At 38.9% G+C, this 17,035-nt stretch overlaps 1 protein-coding gene and 1 pseudogene across 1 annotated transcript; one reads left to right on the top strand and one right to left on the bottom strand.

The window, feature by feature from the left end:
- Positions 1-9,183: 9,183 nt before the first annotated feature.
- Positions 9,184-11,679, bottom strand: LOC133722113 (probable aldo-keto reductase 1). The gene is made up of 7 exons (XM_062148929.1): positions 11,510-11,679; positions 11,250-11,417; positions 10,884-11,090; positions 10,559-10,731; positions 10,270-10,366; positions 9,978-10,131; positions 9,184-9,500 (listed from the first exon to the last, which is right to left on the bottom strand). The coding sequence occupies exons 1-7, from the start codon at positions 11,567-11,569 to the stop codon at positions 9,313-9,315; spliced, it is 1,047 nt and encodes a 348-aa protein (XP_062004913.1). The 5' UTR covers positions 11,570-11,679; the 3' UTR covers positions 9,184-9,312.
- A 2,146-nt stretch (positions 11,680-13,825) lies between these two features.
- LOC133721064 (perakine reductase-like) lies at positions 13,826-16,216 on the top strand (annotated as a pseudogene).
- Positions 16,217-17,035: the final 819 nt, after the last annotated feature.

The raw sequence follows: 17,035 nt of genomic DNA, 5'->3' as shown, positions 1-17,035 counted from the left end.
CTAATGTCTGAACGTTGAGGCCGAAGAACAGAAGGGGAGGCCCAATCTGAAGAAGCAGTTGGAATGGACACCGAGTTGGCGCATCTGAAATCTTTAGCAATTGCCGCAGAAGAGAATACAACTGAGGCAGGGGAGGAGACTTTCTGCCGAAAGACGAGGTTGTTTCTTGCCTCCCAAATTTTCCAGCAAATCAGAACACAATTTTCAGTAGATATTTTTTCATATCCCAAACCAAGAAGAAAACCAATCATCAAAAGTAGTAAAACCAAGAGAAGAGATCCCAGTTGTCCTCCAAACATCCGAAGCATAGGGGCAAGAGAAAAAGAGGTGGTTTAGATCCTCAACCCCTACACTGCAGAACGGACAAGCAGTATCAAAATTAGCATTAAATCTAGCTATTAAGAAACATGCATCAGTTTCTTAATTTGTTTTCCTTGGTTCCTTGCAGTAGAAGTGGAGTCCTCACACTAAAAATTCTTAAAGACTATATAGTGTTCGTCGAAAAAGAGCTTCCTGTTGTAAATATTAATGTGGCTATTCATGTTATAGCAATTAGTGTTGCATGATTTACACCAATTAAGATTGATTAGTAGTCAACAGAATATAATTAGCAATTGATTGATTTGTAATCAGACGAAGAAAGTGATTCCTTGACTAAATGCATCTTATATTATTGAGATTCCAACTTCATCAGCAACAGGAGAGTTGTAGACCCCTGTCAGCCCAATGCATCAAAACCCCAATTTTGAGACCTGAAGAAAAAGTCGAAGAAATTTATGAATAAGTATGAGCACACTTACAAGTTCCAAGTTTCCAACCATATATAGAATCTACGCATCCAAAATCCCTTCAAAGTCTCCAGAAGTTATAATCTTCAAACTAATGGAACTTAAACTTCAAGTCATTACTACTGTATGTGTATGTGTCCACATCAAGAAACTAAATGAAATCCCACTCTGATTATAAAACTAATACTACCCATAGAAGTTTCAATTTATTTTCAACCAAAGAATTCAACTCTTATTTTTTTATTATATATATAGATATATAGATATATAGATATATATATATATATATATATATATATATATATATATATATATATAGATATATATATATATTAAGAGGATCAAAGGATTAAGAGTCATGGTGACTCGAACTCAGAACCTCGATCCGAGATAGTGGGCGCTCTAACCATTGAGCTAACACCACTTCGTCAATTTTTTAGATTATGTAAGAGAAGAAATGTGATATAAAGACAAACGGATCGAACCTGGATTTTGCTAATGCATGTTCAAAAAGACGAAAAGTTGAGAAAGAAAAATTTAAATTTATTTGACTTGGATCGCAAGTTAGGGTTGGTACCTAGCTTTACTGGAACTGAATTGGATTGAAATAGGAATATAGTTCGCTTGATCAAACCTTAAAATTAATTTGGGTGATGGGTAAAACATTAACACAAGTCCTAAATATAGCTTATTTCACTTATTTGTTTCGATACTCAAGTCTCACTATCTCACTGAGCATGCATATAAAAAAAAAAAAGATATCGAGGAAAAAAAAACCGAGAGAGTTTCATCAACGGATAATCTTTTTTTGAGAAAAGAGATAACTTCATTCAAATATCCATGGCCAGAAGGCTCGTACATCAAATACTGTCTTACACCAAAATCATAAATGGTCTAAGCTATCAGACAAAGGACAGGTGACCTTCACTGTTAACACATTCGCTCACTTAATGAGCCTAACCACAAGAAAGAAAATCCTCCCTACCAACTTCCGTTTGCTAGTAACCTAGTCGCCTAGAGACCTCAATTGGTGTACAACTAGAGAAACTAAGATGCAAGTAGTAGAAGATTAAAACTTCTAGTAATAGGCAGAGAAATCTGGAAAGACTAAATCTTTCCTTTGCCCTTGTCGCTAGGGCTGGGGACTGTTCCATTGCTAGTAGGGTAAGTGATCTTCAGAGGAGTACCACCAAACCTCTTATTGACACTCTGAGCTTTATTCTTGCTTCCAAGAGGCCTACCAGACCTCTTCTTCAGAGTGACCAAAGTAAGGTCACCATCCTCTTCAATGAGGCCAAGTGCCTCCGCCTGCAGTGTAGGAATCTTGCCACCCAAGATTGTTTTGAACTTCTTGGGAGAAGGATGGTTAGCACCGCTCCGTTCCCGTTTCTTGGAAACCAGATCAATCTGTGTCTTCTGCATATCTGTAGGGACAACAAGATCACAAGAAACGTCCATAACAGGTTCCTCACCTGAGGCCCCAGTACTCTCCAACCTGTGTTCCAAAGGACTACCCGCAGAAGTAGGACTGATTTCAGTTGGAACCGGATCAAGGGGAGGAGGAGGATCAGAGTTCAGACGCTCGACTCGGCGAAAAGCAGGTCTCTTCTTCTTTGGAATGACCTGGGAAGGATAGAGAAGGTCTCCCTTGCTCTTGGCAGAAAAAGCAAAGGAATTCCCTGAGGTCGAACCTCCTGGAAAATGAAGAACCCTGGAAGTAGGGTTGACTGCAGTTGGCTCCTCACTGAAAGTTTAGAGAGAAAATGAGAGAAGCAAAACTGAATACGAGTCTATTTGATTAATCTCAGAGAGTTAGGTACAAGTACAGCTTATATACTCAACAGGGAGAGAGCAGAATTGATCCACGTGTCCTACATCTGGAGACTTCTACCTAACTACCTAATCATGCACTAATTAATCCTAACAGCCAATTAACAAGTGAAACAGCTAATTAACAACAGTTGAGCTAATTAACTAATTAATAGCAGTTCTTCTAACACCCCTCCTCAGCTTGATGTGAGGGAACCAACGTCAAGCTGCTGCAGAGGTAAGAGTGTTGAGGGAAGCAAAGCCCTTTAGTAAACAAATCAGCAAGTTGCTCTTTGGAGGCAACAAATTGTAATCGGATAGTCCCTGCCTTTACTTTGTCCCTGGTAAAATGAACATCCACTTCGATATGCTTCAGTTTGGAATGATGAACAGGGTTAGTAGCTAATGCCAATGCTGAGATATTATCACAATGAAGAGTAGGTGTGGTCTCAAGCTCAATATGTAGATCTTTAAGCAGGTGTAAAAGCCATTGAAGCTCAGAAGTTGTGTCAGCCATACTTCGATATTCTGCCTCAGTTGATGATCTTGACACAGCAGTTTGCTTTTTGCTACACCAAGAAATAGGAGATTGATTGAGCAAAATGACAAACCCTGTGGTAGATTTACGATCATTAGGATCTCCAGCCCAGTCGGCATCACTATAGGCTTGGAGACTCACAGGAATGTCAACATCACCATGTGCTTGAAGTTTTAGTGGAAACTCAGGATTAGCACCCCTCCTGAAGACAATGCCATGATCTAAAGTGCCCTTGATATATCTAAGGATACGCTTAGCTGCATGAAGATGATCTTCAGTTGGTGCTTGAAGAAATTGACAGATGCTATTAACACTATAAGCTATATCTGGTCGAGTGAAAGTAAGATATTGCAGGCAACCAACCAAACTTCTGAAGTGAGCAATATCATGAGAGGCTAAAGGAGTACCAACGTCCTTAAGAAGCTTAACACCAGATTGACATGGAGTGAGGTGAGTGTGACAGTCATCTAGGCCAGCTTTGTGTAACAGATCCTTGGCATATTTAAACTGAGAAACAAATAGACCATTTTGGACAGACTTGATTTCCAAACCCAAGAAATAATGCAGATCACCCAAATCCTTCATTTCAAATTCAGTTTGTAATTGCATCTTGATCTCGGCAATGAGAGATTCACTAGTACCAGTGATAATAATGTCATCCACATACAGGAGCAGATAGACTTTGGATGAACCAGTAACCTTGACAAAGAGAGAAGGATCTGCAGAAGAAGATGTGAAGCCAAGAGTAGGAAGAAATGCTGTGAACTTGTCATTCCAAGCCCTAGGAGCCTGCTTTAAGCCATATAAAGACTTGTTCAGCTTGCAGACATGAGTGGGATAAGTAGGATGTTCAAATCCTCCAGGCTGTTGCATATAGACCTCCTCATGTAATTCTCCATGCAAGAAGGCATTCTTGACATCCATTTGATGTAATTTCCACCCATAATATGCAGCTAGACCAAGAATAAGTCGAACAGTAGTATGTCTCACAACTGGAGAGAATGTTTCTTCATAATCAACCCCATATTCTTGGCTAAACCCTCTTGCAACGAGCCTTGCTTTATGCCTTGCCACAGTACCATCTGCATTTCTTTTGATTTTAAAAATCCACTTGCAAGAAACAAGATTCTTATCAGGTGGGAGAGGCACCAAGGTCCAGGTGTTTTGATGCATGAGAGCAGCATATTCCTCTTGCATGGCTTGATGCCAAACTGGAATGTGCAAAGCTGATTTATAGTTTGTAGGCTCAGTTTGATCAGAATTAGCAGCTGTACTACTCAAGATTGAAAGACAACATGTTTTCTGCTTCACAATACCTCTCTTACTTCGAGTGAGCATGGAATGATCATTGACAGTTGAGGTTTCCAATCCGGCAATGGGATGCAGAATATTAGAAGTAGAGATTTGATGTGTAGGTCTATCAGATGCACATTCCAAGGTAATAGAGAGACCATTTCCAGGCTGAGTATCAACAGACACAGTTCCATTTTCTTCACCAAAATGTATCAGTGTGTGTGTGTCTGTGTCTAGGACATCAGAAGAATGAGTTGGAGGAATAATAGGATCTTGTGACTGATTATCAGAAGATAGAGTATCTGACTGAGATGCAGGACTAATCATAGAGGCATTGTGATTTTCATTAGAAAAAGATTGATGTAAACTTGGAGGAGAAGGAATGGACTGACCTGGAGAAGATGTGACTGCTGCAGTAACCTGAGTACTTGTGTGTTGGACAGGTGAGGGCAATACTGTTTGAGTTGTGGACTGAGTAGTATGGAGAGATTGTGAGCATGGTTGCATGGTTGTAGTTGAGATGGTCCTTGACTTTAGGTTGCTTACTGGAGAAGTGGACTGTCTTGCATATGGGAAAGCATCTTCTTCAAAAATAACATGCCTTGAGACAATATATTTCTTTGAAAATGGACTGTAACATATATATCCTTTATATCCAGTAGCAAAACCTATGAACACACACTTAACAGTCTTGGGTTGGAGCTTATTGGATCTATAAGGAGTCATTAAAGGATAGCAGGCACACCCAAAAACTTTAAGTATATCAAGTGATGGACTGGTGTTATATAATTTTTCAAATGGAGATAGTTTGTCAAGTACTGGTGTTGGCATTCTATTGATGAGGTATGTTGATAAAGCACAGGCATGGTACCAAAATTCTGAGGGAAGTGAAGCATTTTGTAATAAGGTCACAGCTGTCTCTCTAACATGTCTATTCTTTCTCTCAGCTATGCCATTCTGCTCTGGGGTATATGGACACGATACTTGATGCATTATGCCATTTGATCTCAGAAAATCTTTGAATCTATTGTTCAGATACTCTCCTCCTCCATCTGTTCTAAGTGCTTTAATTGTGGTTGAGAATTGATTTGAGACAAAAGCACATAGAGAAGAGAAATGAGTGAAAACTTCACTTTTATTTTTCATTGGAAACATCCAGGTGTACCTTGTACAATCATCTATGAACAGTACATAATACTTGAAACCATCTAGAGACAAGTAGGGAGAAGGCCCCCAAACATCTGAATGCATCAGTTCAAAGGGCAATTGACACCTAGATGTTGAGCTAGAGAAAGGTAATTTCTGAAATTTTCCTAAAAGACAGGCTTCACAAGTTGTTGTGTTTTCAAAGTCTAAAAAGGTACTGTCAAGATTACATTTATTCAACATCTGCTTAACTATTTCATTTGAAGGGTGTCCAAACCTCTGATGCCAAAGAGTACACTTCACATGCTTTCCAAGATATGCAGACTGTGTTTTTGCTGTGGGTGGACTAGATGTTGCAGATTGTTGCTGAAGTCTCATAGGCAGATCAAAGGGAATGGGATACAACCCTTGTTTACTCAGTCCTTTGTACAGTATTTTGCCCAACACCTTGTCCTGTATTACACACATAAATTCATCAAACCAAACAGAACAATTGTTCTGTTTGCATAGTTGATATATGGAAAGCAAGTGAGCAGCAAGTTCAGGAATCAATAAGACATCATCAAGTTTAAGTAGGCCAAGTACAGCTTTACCAATGTGAGTAATGCTAAGTTTGTTACCATTTCCAATCTGAACAGTGTCTGAGGCAGTGTATGGAGCAATATTGTTGAGGAGTTGCACTTCAGAGGTCATGTGATTGGATGCACCAGAGTCTGCAAGCCAGAACTGAGGGCCAGAAGTTGAAGCTGCAAACATTGCATTCCCAGAAGTGTTAGTTGAAGCACCTTGATTCAGTGATTGACTTTGTTGTCCTGGAAAGCCAATGAGATGATAGCATCTATCTGCAGTGTGATTCATCTTTCCACAATACTGGCATCCACCATTGTTTGAGAAGATATTGCCTTGTTGAAAGTTTTGCAGAGATCTACAAGTCTTGGCCCCATGACCATTTCTTCCACACAGTTGGCATTGCATTGAATTATTGCCATTTCTGAAAAATGAATTGTTCCCATTTTGACCACCATTGTTCCCATTTTGACCACTAGCATTATTGAAAGCCTGAAATCCACCATTGAAACCATTTCCTGCAGCATTGTTGTTTGGATTGAAGCCATTTCCTGCAGCATTGTTATTTGGATTGAAGCCATTTCCTCCAAAGTTGTTGAAGTTTCCATGTGGTCTGGCACCAAAGTTGTATGGCCTGTTTCCATTTCCATTCACAAAACGATTTTGTCCCCTTCCTGCATAGAATCCAGTCATGTTAAAAGCATTCTCTGGAGTCATTATTGGATTGAACCCATAAGGAATGGCTGGGATTGGCACATATGCAGCCTGAGGTGATACAGTAGCAGGAACAGCTTGATAAGCAAAACCAGGTGGTGTGGTGAGTATAGATGGTGTTGGTGGAGCAGATACTTGTGATGATTGACTTGGAACAGATGTAGATGATGAGCTAGCACCAGTAGATTGTTGAGCAACCATAGCAGTAAGTGGTAAGGCTGATGATGAAACTTCATTCTCAATATCAATCTCAGCTGCCTTGAGTAAGGTCTTTAACTCTCCCATGGAGCAACTCACAAACTGTGCTCTAATAACAGTCTTTATTGCTGCAAATTCAGCTGGAAGCCCCCTAAGAACAGTGACAACCACATCTTCATCATCAAGAAACACACCTACAGTTTCTAATGCATCTCTAGCAGCCTTGATCTTATCCAAGTAAGTCTCAATGTTATCAGTTCCTTTCTTGAGATTTTGCAGATTTGATTTCAATTGCAGAATGTTCTGCCTATTAGGAGCAGCAAATTTCATTTTCAGATTATTCCACATTTCTTGAGCAGATCTACTACCAACAGCACAAGACATTGCAACAGGACTTAAAGTCTGGCCTAGCATATTCACAATACTCTGATCTTGAGATTTCCAAGCAATATAATCAGCAGATGCAACATTAGTGCCATCAGAAGTGGTGACAAACTGTGGTGGACAAGGCAAAGTTCCATCCACAAATCCATATAGATTTTGACCTTTCAAAAACGATTCAAGCCTGAACAGCCAAGTAGCATAGTTCGATTCATCAAGCAAAATGTTTGGAAGGTAAACAGTGGTTTGTGTAGTAGTCTGAGTATTCTGAGTTGGTGCCATAATGATTTTTCCACGTAGTAACCAGAAATTGAAACGTATAGACCTAGATTTTGAGGTTTATGAAGTAGATCTAGGGTTTATGGTAACAAATGCTACAATTTCTCAGAGAATTCAAAGATTTCTATATCTTTTGCTACAATTTCCAGTAATCACAAGTATAAAACCGAAATCCAAGTCTTCGATTGTATGAACTGATATGAAAACACTTCAACAATTCTTCGTGAAGATGAAGAAGAACTTATCTGAGATTCTTGAGCTGAGTTGATGAACTAGTGCACAAACTGCACAAGCGTGATGAACCACTAAGGAGAAACTTCAATCTTTGATGAATTTCTTGAGCAAAATCTAGGTCACTGATCGACCTGAGCTGCTGATACCATGAAAGTTTAGAGAGAAAATGAGAGAAGCAAAACTGAATACGAGTCTATTTGATTAATCTCAGAGAGTTAGGTACAAGTACAGCTTATATACTCAACAGGGAGAGAGCAGAATTGATCCACGTGTCCTACATCTGGAGACTTCTACCTAACTACCTAATCATGCACTAATTAATCCTAACAGCCAATTAACAAGTGAAACAGCTAATTAACAACAGTTGAGCTAATTAACTAATTAATAGCAGTTCTTCTAACACTCACAAGCAATTCCGGCATGTGTGACCAAACCACACTGAGAACATCGCCCCCGCAGATGCTCGAACTGGAATTGCAATACAGGTTCAACTCCGGTATCAAGAAAGACTCTTCTTTCAAGCAGGATCGGTTTGGATGTGTCATGGGTGAACAAAACCCTATTGACCCCCTTCTTAAACTCCTTCTTGTCATAGTCCAAGAATCATGAGATTCTCGGGTTCTTCATACAGAGGAGGTATACCAGCAATTTTTGCCCAGATTCGAAGATGCTTAAAAGGAATCTCATGCAATGGCTTAACGCCATCATATTCCTCAAAACAGACAGGGGCACGATCAAAACACCATACTCCCCCCCGAAGAATTTTGTTACGATCACGGGCAGAAGCAAAGGAGAACAAGAAAAGATCACCAGCCCGTTCTTGGATCCGAAACTCCTTATCCACCATCCAGGTGCGATTGAAGTGAGACATGAAAGCCTTTGGTTCGATAGGTTTTCGGGTCAAAGGCTTGCCAAGGAGGAAAACTTGGGAGGACTTGCGAACAGGACCTCCACCGATCTTCTCCAGATTTGGGGCACGACCCCCATCAGCAAGAGCAAGCGAGGCAGCGAAGCTCGCTGTTACTGCATCAATGGAGGCCATAGTCAAACGAGAACGTATGCGGGAAGAGAAAGGGACGAAGGCAAGGAGGCCGTAGACAACTAGGGTTGAGAGAAAAGCTCTCCTAGGGTTTTTTTGTAACGGCTCCGTGGCATAGTTCATCAACAGATAATCTTGGTTAAACAGTTGAATGATTTATTCATACACTAATTTGAGACTTCAAGTCCAATATAGTACACCAGAAATTCGTATCTAGATTTCTCTTTTTTCTTTTTCTTTTTGAGCGGAAAATGTGAATACATTGAAAGAGCAAAATTACACATCATATTTAGAGCCCTCTTATATTGTGTTAAGACGTCTAAAGCTCAGATCTTAGATTCTTTTGGAGGAGTGTTGGCGAATTTCCATTGCAAATGCATCAGGTTTCCAAAAGTTCTACCACCGGCGACTTGGTCTAGTGGTACAGCACCAGAAACTTCTTTCACGTCTTCCTCCCCAAGTTTCACCTTCAAGGAGCCAATATTTGCATCCAGGTTCTTTATCTTTGTTGTCCCTGCAGTGGAAATGGAATTTCAGTATGAACTAGAGGTGTGTGTTTCGTCAATGAAGTTAAGCGACGTAATGCATATATGTGCAAATATGTGCAAATAAACCATAGAAACCAAGTCACTGAAAACTTGAGGAGCATCATTGAGTCCCGTCTCTCATTATAACTAAATTAAGAAGATGATATAAGAGGGATGACAGGTAATTTACAGTCAGAGAGTTGCGTTTTTTGCTCACTTTTCAATAACTTTAACTTGATATTCAGCTATATATGAACTTGATTTATAAGCACATAACAGATGAAAAGGAGAATGAACAACTCTTTAGCTATAGAATCCATAATTTGTAAGACTATTTTCATTGTTGAAAATATCCATATTCCCATAAGCAAACAATCAGTATTATGAGTTGCAGATGTAGCATCGAAGAATAATTCATTCTCTTCTATTACATTGTTGAGAACATATATGAAATGATGACTCACCTGGGATAGGTACAACATCATCTCCTTGGTGGAGAACCCATGCTAATGCTAGTTGAGCGGTAAGGCATTGGTGCTTTTCAGCAAGGTTTTCCAGTCGATTGTAAATAGTCTTGTTCTTCTGCAAGTTCTCTCCTACAAACCGAGGATGCGATGACTAAAACAGAGAAAAAAATTATGATTCAATAAACCAGTACTATAAATTTTTCAAAGCAGAAACGAGAGTGCAATCAACCTAATTCCTGTATGTCCTTTCACAACAGATTGAACAGAACAAATAACAAAGAATATCTACCACAAAACTATTTGAAGGCACACTTTCAGCAACTGCTTTGCCACCGAAAAACCCACGACCAAGAGGACTATATGGAACTATTCCAATGCCAAGCTCCCTGCATAAGATAACATTACATCACACCATGAAACAACCAACACATATTACAGATTATTTGCACAAGCATTCAGCAACCCAAAATCAGCTTCTAAGTGCTAAACCATCTCAAAACCTTCCCCATTATTTTCCCTTAAAGAATTGGAATAAGGAAGTCACTTTTGCAAAACCAGATTGGGGTCTCTGTACATACCTGCAAAGTGGAATAATCTCTTCCTCAATATCACGAGTCCAGAGTGACCACTCCATTTGTAGAGCGGTTATGGGATGAACTGCGTGTGCCCTTCTTATTGTGTCGGGACTGGCTTCAGATAAGCCAATGTACTTTATCTTTCCTTCTTCCACAAGTTTCTTCAGCTCACCCATCTAAAGTCCACGAAAAACAAAATTGTGTAACCAAGAGTTCTTCACCAAAATCCCTATTATTTATACAAGTGGTACTATACGATATGCAGATCGATCTCTACTGCTTCTAACATATTAAAATTTCTAGTTGATTGAAGATAAGAAGCACATACAGTTTCCTCTATAGGCACCGTAGTGTCCACCCGATGTTGATAATACAGATCAATGTAGTCCACATCAAGACGCTTCAAGCTTGCCTCACAGCAAGACCGGACATATTCCGGAGTACCTGTGATTTTAATACTAGGAGGATGCATAATTCCAGCAATACCAAACTTTGTGGCTAATTGAATTTTTTCTCTTGGCAATTGCTTCAATGCCTAGAATAATAAAAAAATGTGCAGAGCTTAGAATTACAGAGATCAAATTATAACAGCAAATATCCTAGTACTTATAGTTGAAGCAATAAGGATATTCCAAGTTTCCAACTACTGGATTTGGTGTAATTAAGTAGAGAAATTCACCAACTGATTACGAACCTTCCCAACAAGAACTTCATTTGTATGAGGTCCATATACATCAGCTGTGTCAAAGAAAGTGATTCCTTTATTGAAGGCATCTATTATTATTGAGATTCCATCCTCATCAGAAACAGGAGAGTTGTAGACACCAGTGAGACCCATGCATCCAAACCCCAATTTTGAGACCTGAAGAGCAAGGAAAATAGAATTCTTGAAATCAATCCAGAAAAAATGAAAATTTTACTAAAACGAATGAGCATTACAACCATGGATTATACCTCAAATCCTTGAGTTCCAAGTTTAACTTTTGGAATCTGTGTTCCCTTCTCCTCAGCCATATTCTTCTTCTGTTTTCTAAATTTTTTCTTTTGGATTGCTAATAGGGATTTGAATTCAAACTGGCTTTAGAGAATCAAGAAATAGCAACAGGATCTATTCTGTGTTATGATTAATGTTTCCCACAACAGTGGTTATATGGCACAAGAGGTTCAAACAATACTGACATCACTGACTGTGTCACAAACATCTCTGACTATATCTCAGACATCACTGACTATGTCACAAACATCAAGAAGTAAACATATGAATAAAGTCCACATCAAGAAGCTAACCAAATCAAAATCCAGCACAACAATCAGTACTCTAATAAAGTTTGAATCTTTTCACCCAAGAATTCAACTAATATATAATAAGGGTTGTTTTGAAGAAATGTGATATTAACGCAAACAGAACCTGGAGTTTACCAATGGGTGTTGTTATAGTGGAAGTGAAATATATAAATAAACCTAACAGAATGAATAAATTAAAGCAAAAAAAAAGATGATGCACCTATATAACCTAGTCTGCAATCACATGATCTGCATGTGTACGAAAAGTTTTCATTTTTTTTTTAAAAATGTGAGTAATTATTGCAGAATAAATAGATTCACTAGTAGTTATTGTAGAGAGAAAATGAGAAAAATGAAACATATGACCTAGCTCTGCTAGGGTTTTGAGCTCTGCCGCATCTGGTGGTGGCGGCTCTCATACCTTCTCCATTTTTATGGACAAAATTGCAGGCCTAGTCCTGCTGTCTTTCTTTTGCGTCTCTTTTGCTGGTTGTGTCTTGGAGCTCCCAGAGAAGAAGTTTGATGGGCAAACGGTTCTTTTGGATTGGATGAGATCGTTGGATCGCGGTGGTGAGTCGCGATGCAGTGATGGAGGGACCTCGGTTCTGAGAGGCTGGAGATTTGGAATCGGGGTTCTGCGTTTTTCTGGTTTGTCGCCGGCATGGGCTAAGCGAAGTCGTGGCTTTGATGGTGTTGCTGGGGCATTAGTAGTGGTCGTCGGCGTCGATCTCGTCAGCGATGGCTATTGCAGTTTGGCATCCTCCATTGCAGGTCCTCAAGACGCATCCGCCGGTGCTGCTGTCGAGCTCGTTGGCATCAGGATCCGGATCTGGGATCCGGGTGGGCTTGGCAGATGGAGTCGGATCTGGGATCCGGGTGGAGTTTGGTATTGGCCTGATTATGATTTGCTAGAATGGATGGGGGCTCCTGTGCCTTATTGGTATTGGATCCAGGACCCACTTCTCTGGTATTTGTTCGTGAAAGATCGTCTGCCAACATGGCCATGTTCTGACACCCTTGGCCGGCTTCGATCTTTAGGTGGGAGAGTGCCTTCATTCCGACGCCAAGTTGATTTTTGTCAATTTGTGTGTTGGAGTTCGATGGGTAGTCAAACCACCGACTACTCAATTCACTACACGGCTGCAATCCGTAGTGTAAAATCAGCGCTGCGTCTCGACGTTGCTGCTCCTTGCGTTATTAAGTTTTTACATTTCATATGTATTTTTCTTTCCGGGCTGTTTTTTTCATTTCTTGTTGTCTTTTGGCATCGTATCGTTGTACTCTTTCATTTTCAATAAATGGCTGACCTCCTTCGATTAAAAAAAGAGAGAGAAAATAGTGGGAGAGAAAAGTGGAGGTTGTGGAATCATTTCTTTTTAATTTTCTTAATAAAAATTTATTTGATAATTGTCATATTTATCCTTGTGATTTAATTTATTTTTAAAGTTTTTTAATCTTTCAAGGTTAAATCTGTCAAAATTTTCAGTTTTGGCTAACAAAGTCTCTTCTCTTAATAATAGTATAGATAAACCCAACAGTTTAAAAGAAAAGGCATAGTGACATAGTGCTCTAAATAGAACTAGATACTGTGACATAGGCAATGATGTCACTTGTCAGTGTATGAGTACATATATAACAACAGAAACATATGGCCAACTTTAATCCTAAACACAGAAAATTAAAGAGATTTGTGCGAACTTTACTCTTCACAGTTTTAATGTAAATCCCATTCATTTTTTTTTTTTTTTGACTTTGTCAAAGGGAACCCAAAGGCTTCCTAGGCCCAAGATAAATCCCTTCGGCGCATGTGAAATGCTCCAACTGTGCATTGCAGCACAGTGTCTGGCCACTTTGACAGCTTCGGGGTTCGAACCTAGGTTAGGGAGCACACCAACTAGGCAAGAACCATTAGGCCACTTGCAGTGGTTTGTAAATCCCATTCATAGTTTTGCACATCAATAGTAATTATTTGCAGGAAGAGAACAAATGGCTGAACAGAAGGAAATACAGATCCCAAAGGTTAAACTTGGAACTCAAGGGTTTGTGGTAAGATATAATTCTCCTGCATTTGCATCAATTCTTGCTAAAGTTTCTTTCAGGTATTTTTTTTTTCTAATTTCCAATTATATTAACTTCAGGTTTCAAAATTGGGGTTTGGATGCATGGGTTTGACTTTTGTCAAGTATCCTGGTGCTGAAGAGGATGGAATCTCCATTATAAAGCATGCCTTCAGTAAAGGAATCACTTTCTTTGACACATCTGATATGTATGGAACTGATCATGCCAATGAAATTCTTGTTGGCAAGGTATGTCAGATATTTCTATATATTTATATATATTTGGTCACACCTCTACGGGTGAACTTTTCTTAAAGCATTTGTCCAAATGTTTTTGAGAGATGATCAAATGCAATGTGAACTTTTGTTGCTAAATTATGTTATTATCAAAGTCATTTTCTGTCGGTTGTTTTAGGCCTTGAATCAATTGCCAAGAGAAAAGGTTCAATTAGCCACGAAGGCACGAAGTTTGGTGTTGGTTCCTTCTCGTTTTGTGGTAAACGGAACTCCGGAGTATGTCCGGTCATGTTGCGAGGCTAGCTTGAAGCGTCTTGGTGTCGACTACATTGATCTGTACTATTATCACCGCATTGACCAGACGGTGCCGATAGAGGAAACTGTAAGTTTGAAATCATGCATGTAATTTTCATTTGAACGCATGCACAATATCAATACAGTAAACAATTAAGAGGATACGAAACAACCCCAGATTGAAATATGATTAGATACTTCCTCTTTTTTCTTGGATTTAAGATGGGGGAGCTGAAGAAACTTGTTGAAGAAGGAAAGATCAAGTATATTGGGTTATCTGAAGCCAGTCCTGACACAATAAGGAGAGCACATGCAGTTCATCCCATCACAGCTATACAAATGGAGTGATCACTTTGGACTCGTGATATTGAAGAAGAGATTATTCCACTTTGCAGGTATATAATTGATTCATTTAAAGATTATTTCTATATAAAAACTTTGAAAAGGTTCAATTGCCGAAAGAAATTAAAACAAAAAATATATACTCTTCTTTGTATAGGTGTTAGAAAAATACAATATATGCCATGCATTGTTCCCAGTACCATTTACCTGTGAGCTATACATTTAAATGAGGAGTACAAGTCATAAAGATAAATACAAACAATATCATGCACATCGACTCTGATCACTAGGGCCGAGATACTTTCATCAGTAACTAGAGAAGTTGATGACGCGTCATCTTGAGAGCATATTTACAATTTTTTTGTTTGGAGTTGAATATTTTTTTTTTGGTTTCTCTCAATATCTCGTATACTTGATTAAATTAGTATTGTTAAGGACATACTTAAACTAATCAAAAATGATAAATAGAGACTGAGGTGTATATATATAGACAGGTATCAGATGAAAATGAAGGATATGAACACCATACATATTGTATAGCTTTAGGCACGGAATATGAATGTGATAAAGATTTCATGCACAATGTTGGCGTTTTTCTATTCCACATACTATTATTCCCACCTCTAAAAGGCATACATCAATCTAAAATTCTCATACCATGGTGTAGGGAGCGTGGCATTGGAATTGTTCCATATTGTCCTCTTGGTTGTGGTTTTTTCGCAGGCAAAGCAGTTGTTGAAAGTTTGGATCCAAATGTTCCTGCGGTACATATCGTCTTCTCCCTTACATTGACCTCTGCTCAAATTCTATGACAAACTTAAAACAGATGTATAAAGCATGAAAAGGATATGTCAAAACAGAGAGCTCTGTAATTCAGAAACAGAGCATTTCATTGTAGCATTAATTTGAATGCTTGTAGGCTTGTAGCATTAGCATGCGACTTAATCTTGGATTTTGTAATACCAGGCCGCACATCCTCGGCTCACTGGAGAGAACTTGGAGAAGAACAGACACATATACCATGCAATATAAAGCCTTGCTACAAAGCATCATTGCTCTCCTGCTCAACTAGCACTGTCGTGGGTTCTCCACCGAGGTGATGACGTTGTACCAATCCCCGGTGAGCCTGAGAACCTCTTCATCGTTACCTACTTACGTATACTTTTCCTTGTCTTCAAGTTAAATGAGCCAGACAACAAAGATTATAAGTTGACCTTGTTAGTTCCTTAGTACTGTGAACTAATTTCCACTTATACATGCAGGGACAACAAAGATTAAGAACTTGGATACCAACATTGGCTCCTTAAGTCTGCATCTCAAGGAAGACGACCTCAAAGAAATCTCTGATGCTGTTCCACTCGACCAAGTAGCTGGTGATAGGAGTTTTGAAAGCATAAGTCATGTGCAATGGAAATTCGCCAACACTCCTCAAAAGACTCTGAATTAGTTCATCTCAAGCTTAACTTATTTGTATTAGTAGTATGTTTGTAATTGAGACAAACGAAACTTCTCTTTGAAAAGTTAAATATGGGATATTCCATATGGGATATCCTTGTACTTCTTCGAATTCCATTTTTCGTTGCAAGTGTAGTATTATATGTGTGAAACTTATTTTCTTTTTGCCACTTCGTGACAGATTCATTTGTAATACTACAACTTTATTATGAATAAAGTGTTATCGTTTCTCCTTAAATAAATGTCAAAAGCTTAGTGGTATTTAAACTGCATTAGACTGGACTTAAAACTAATTAAGTATTCGGATTCTCAACTTATCTTAATGTTGATTTTGTGCCTATATCATATATCATTATATCACATCGTCTTAAGGTATTTGTATTGTATACCAAATGTAACTATTATAATACACACTCACACACACACTTATTTATATATTAAACCCTAAATCACGTACAGTTCCTTTGTCATAATTCCTAAGGAAGACTCGAAGATTTCATTATATGAGATGAAGAATTACAGTAGAACCAAATAATAAACCAAGAAACCCTAGGAATATGAGATAGATATAACAGCAAAGTTATACATCAACGGCTTATTCCCAGTACTCCCAGGAAAGTTATGAAGAATAGCTTAATATTGGGTTATTAGGAAAGTCAACCATGTGCTTCATGCTCATGCATGTCAACTCGGGGCCGTACATCCTAAAAGGTGCCCCAAACTGACCTCCCTCTCCCTTTCGTGACTCAAACCAGTCTATAGCAGACCAAAACTCCCCCTCCCCCTGACTCGACACATGGCGGTGCACGGC

The sequence above is a fragment of the Rosa rugosa genome, chromosome 7 (genome assembly GCF_958449725.1).
Source record: "Rosa rugosa chromosome 7, drRosRugo1.1, whole genome shotgun sequence".
Lineage (NCBI taxonomy): Eukaryota > Viridiplantae > Streptophyta > Magnoliopsida > Rosales > Rosaceae > Rosa > Rosa rugosa.
The sequence above is the reverse complement of the archived record's forward strand: the minus strand, read 5'-3'. Positions and strand labels throughout refer to the sequence as shown.

Excerpts from the sequence above, each read along its gene's own strand:
- LOC133722113 (XM_062148929.1), bottom strand. The coding sequence starts at position 11,569 with ATGGCTGAGGAGAAGGGAACACAGATTCCAAAAGTTAAACTTGGAACT. Across the intron at positions 11,091-11,249 it reads ATGAAGTTCTTGTTGGGAAG|GCATTGAAGCAATTGCCAAG; the intron begins GTTCGTAATCAG and ends TTATTATTCTAG. Across the intron at positions 10,132-10,269 it reads TGCCTTCAAATAGTTTTGTG|TCATCGCATCCTCGGTTTGT; the intron begins GTAGATATTCTT and ends TCTCTGTTTTAG.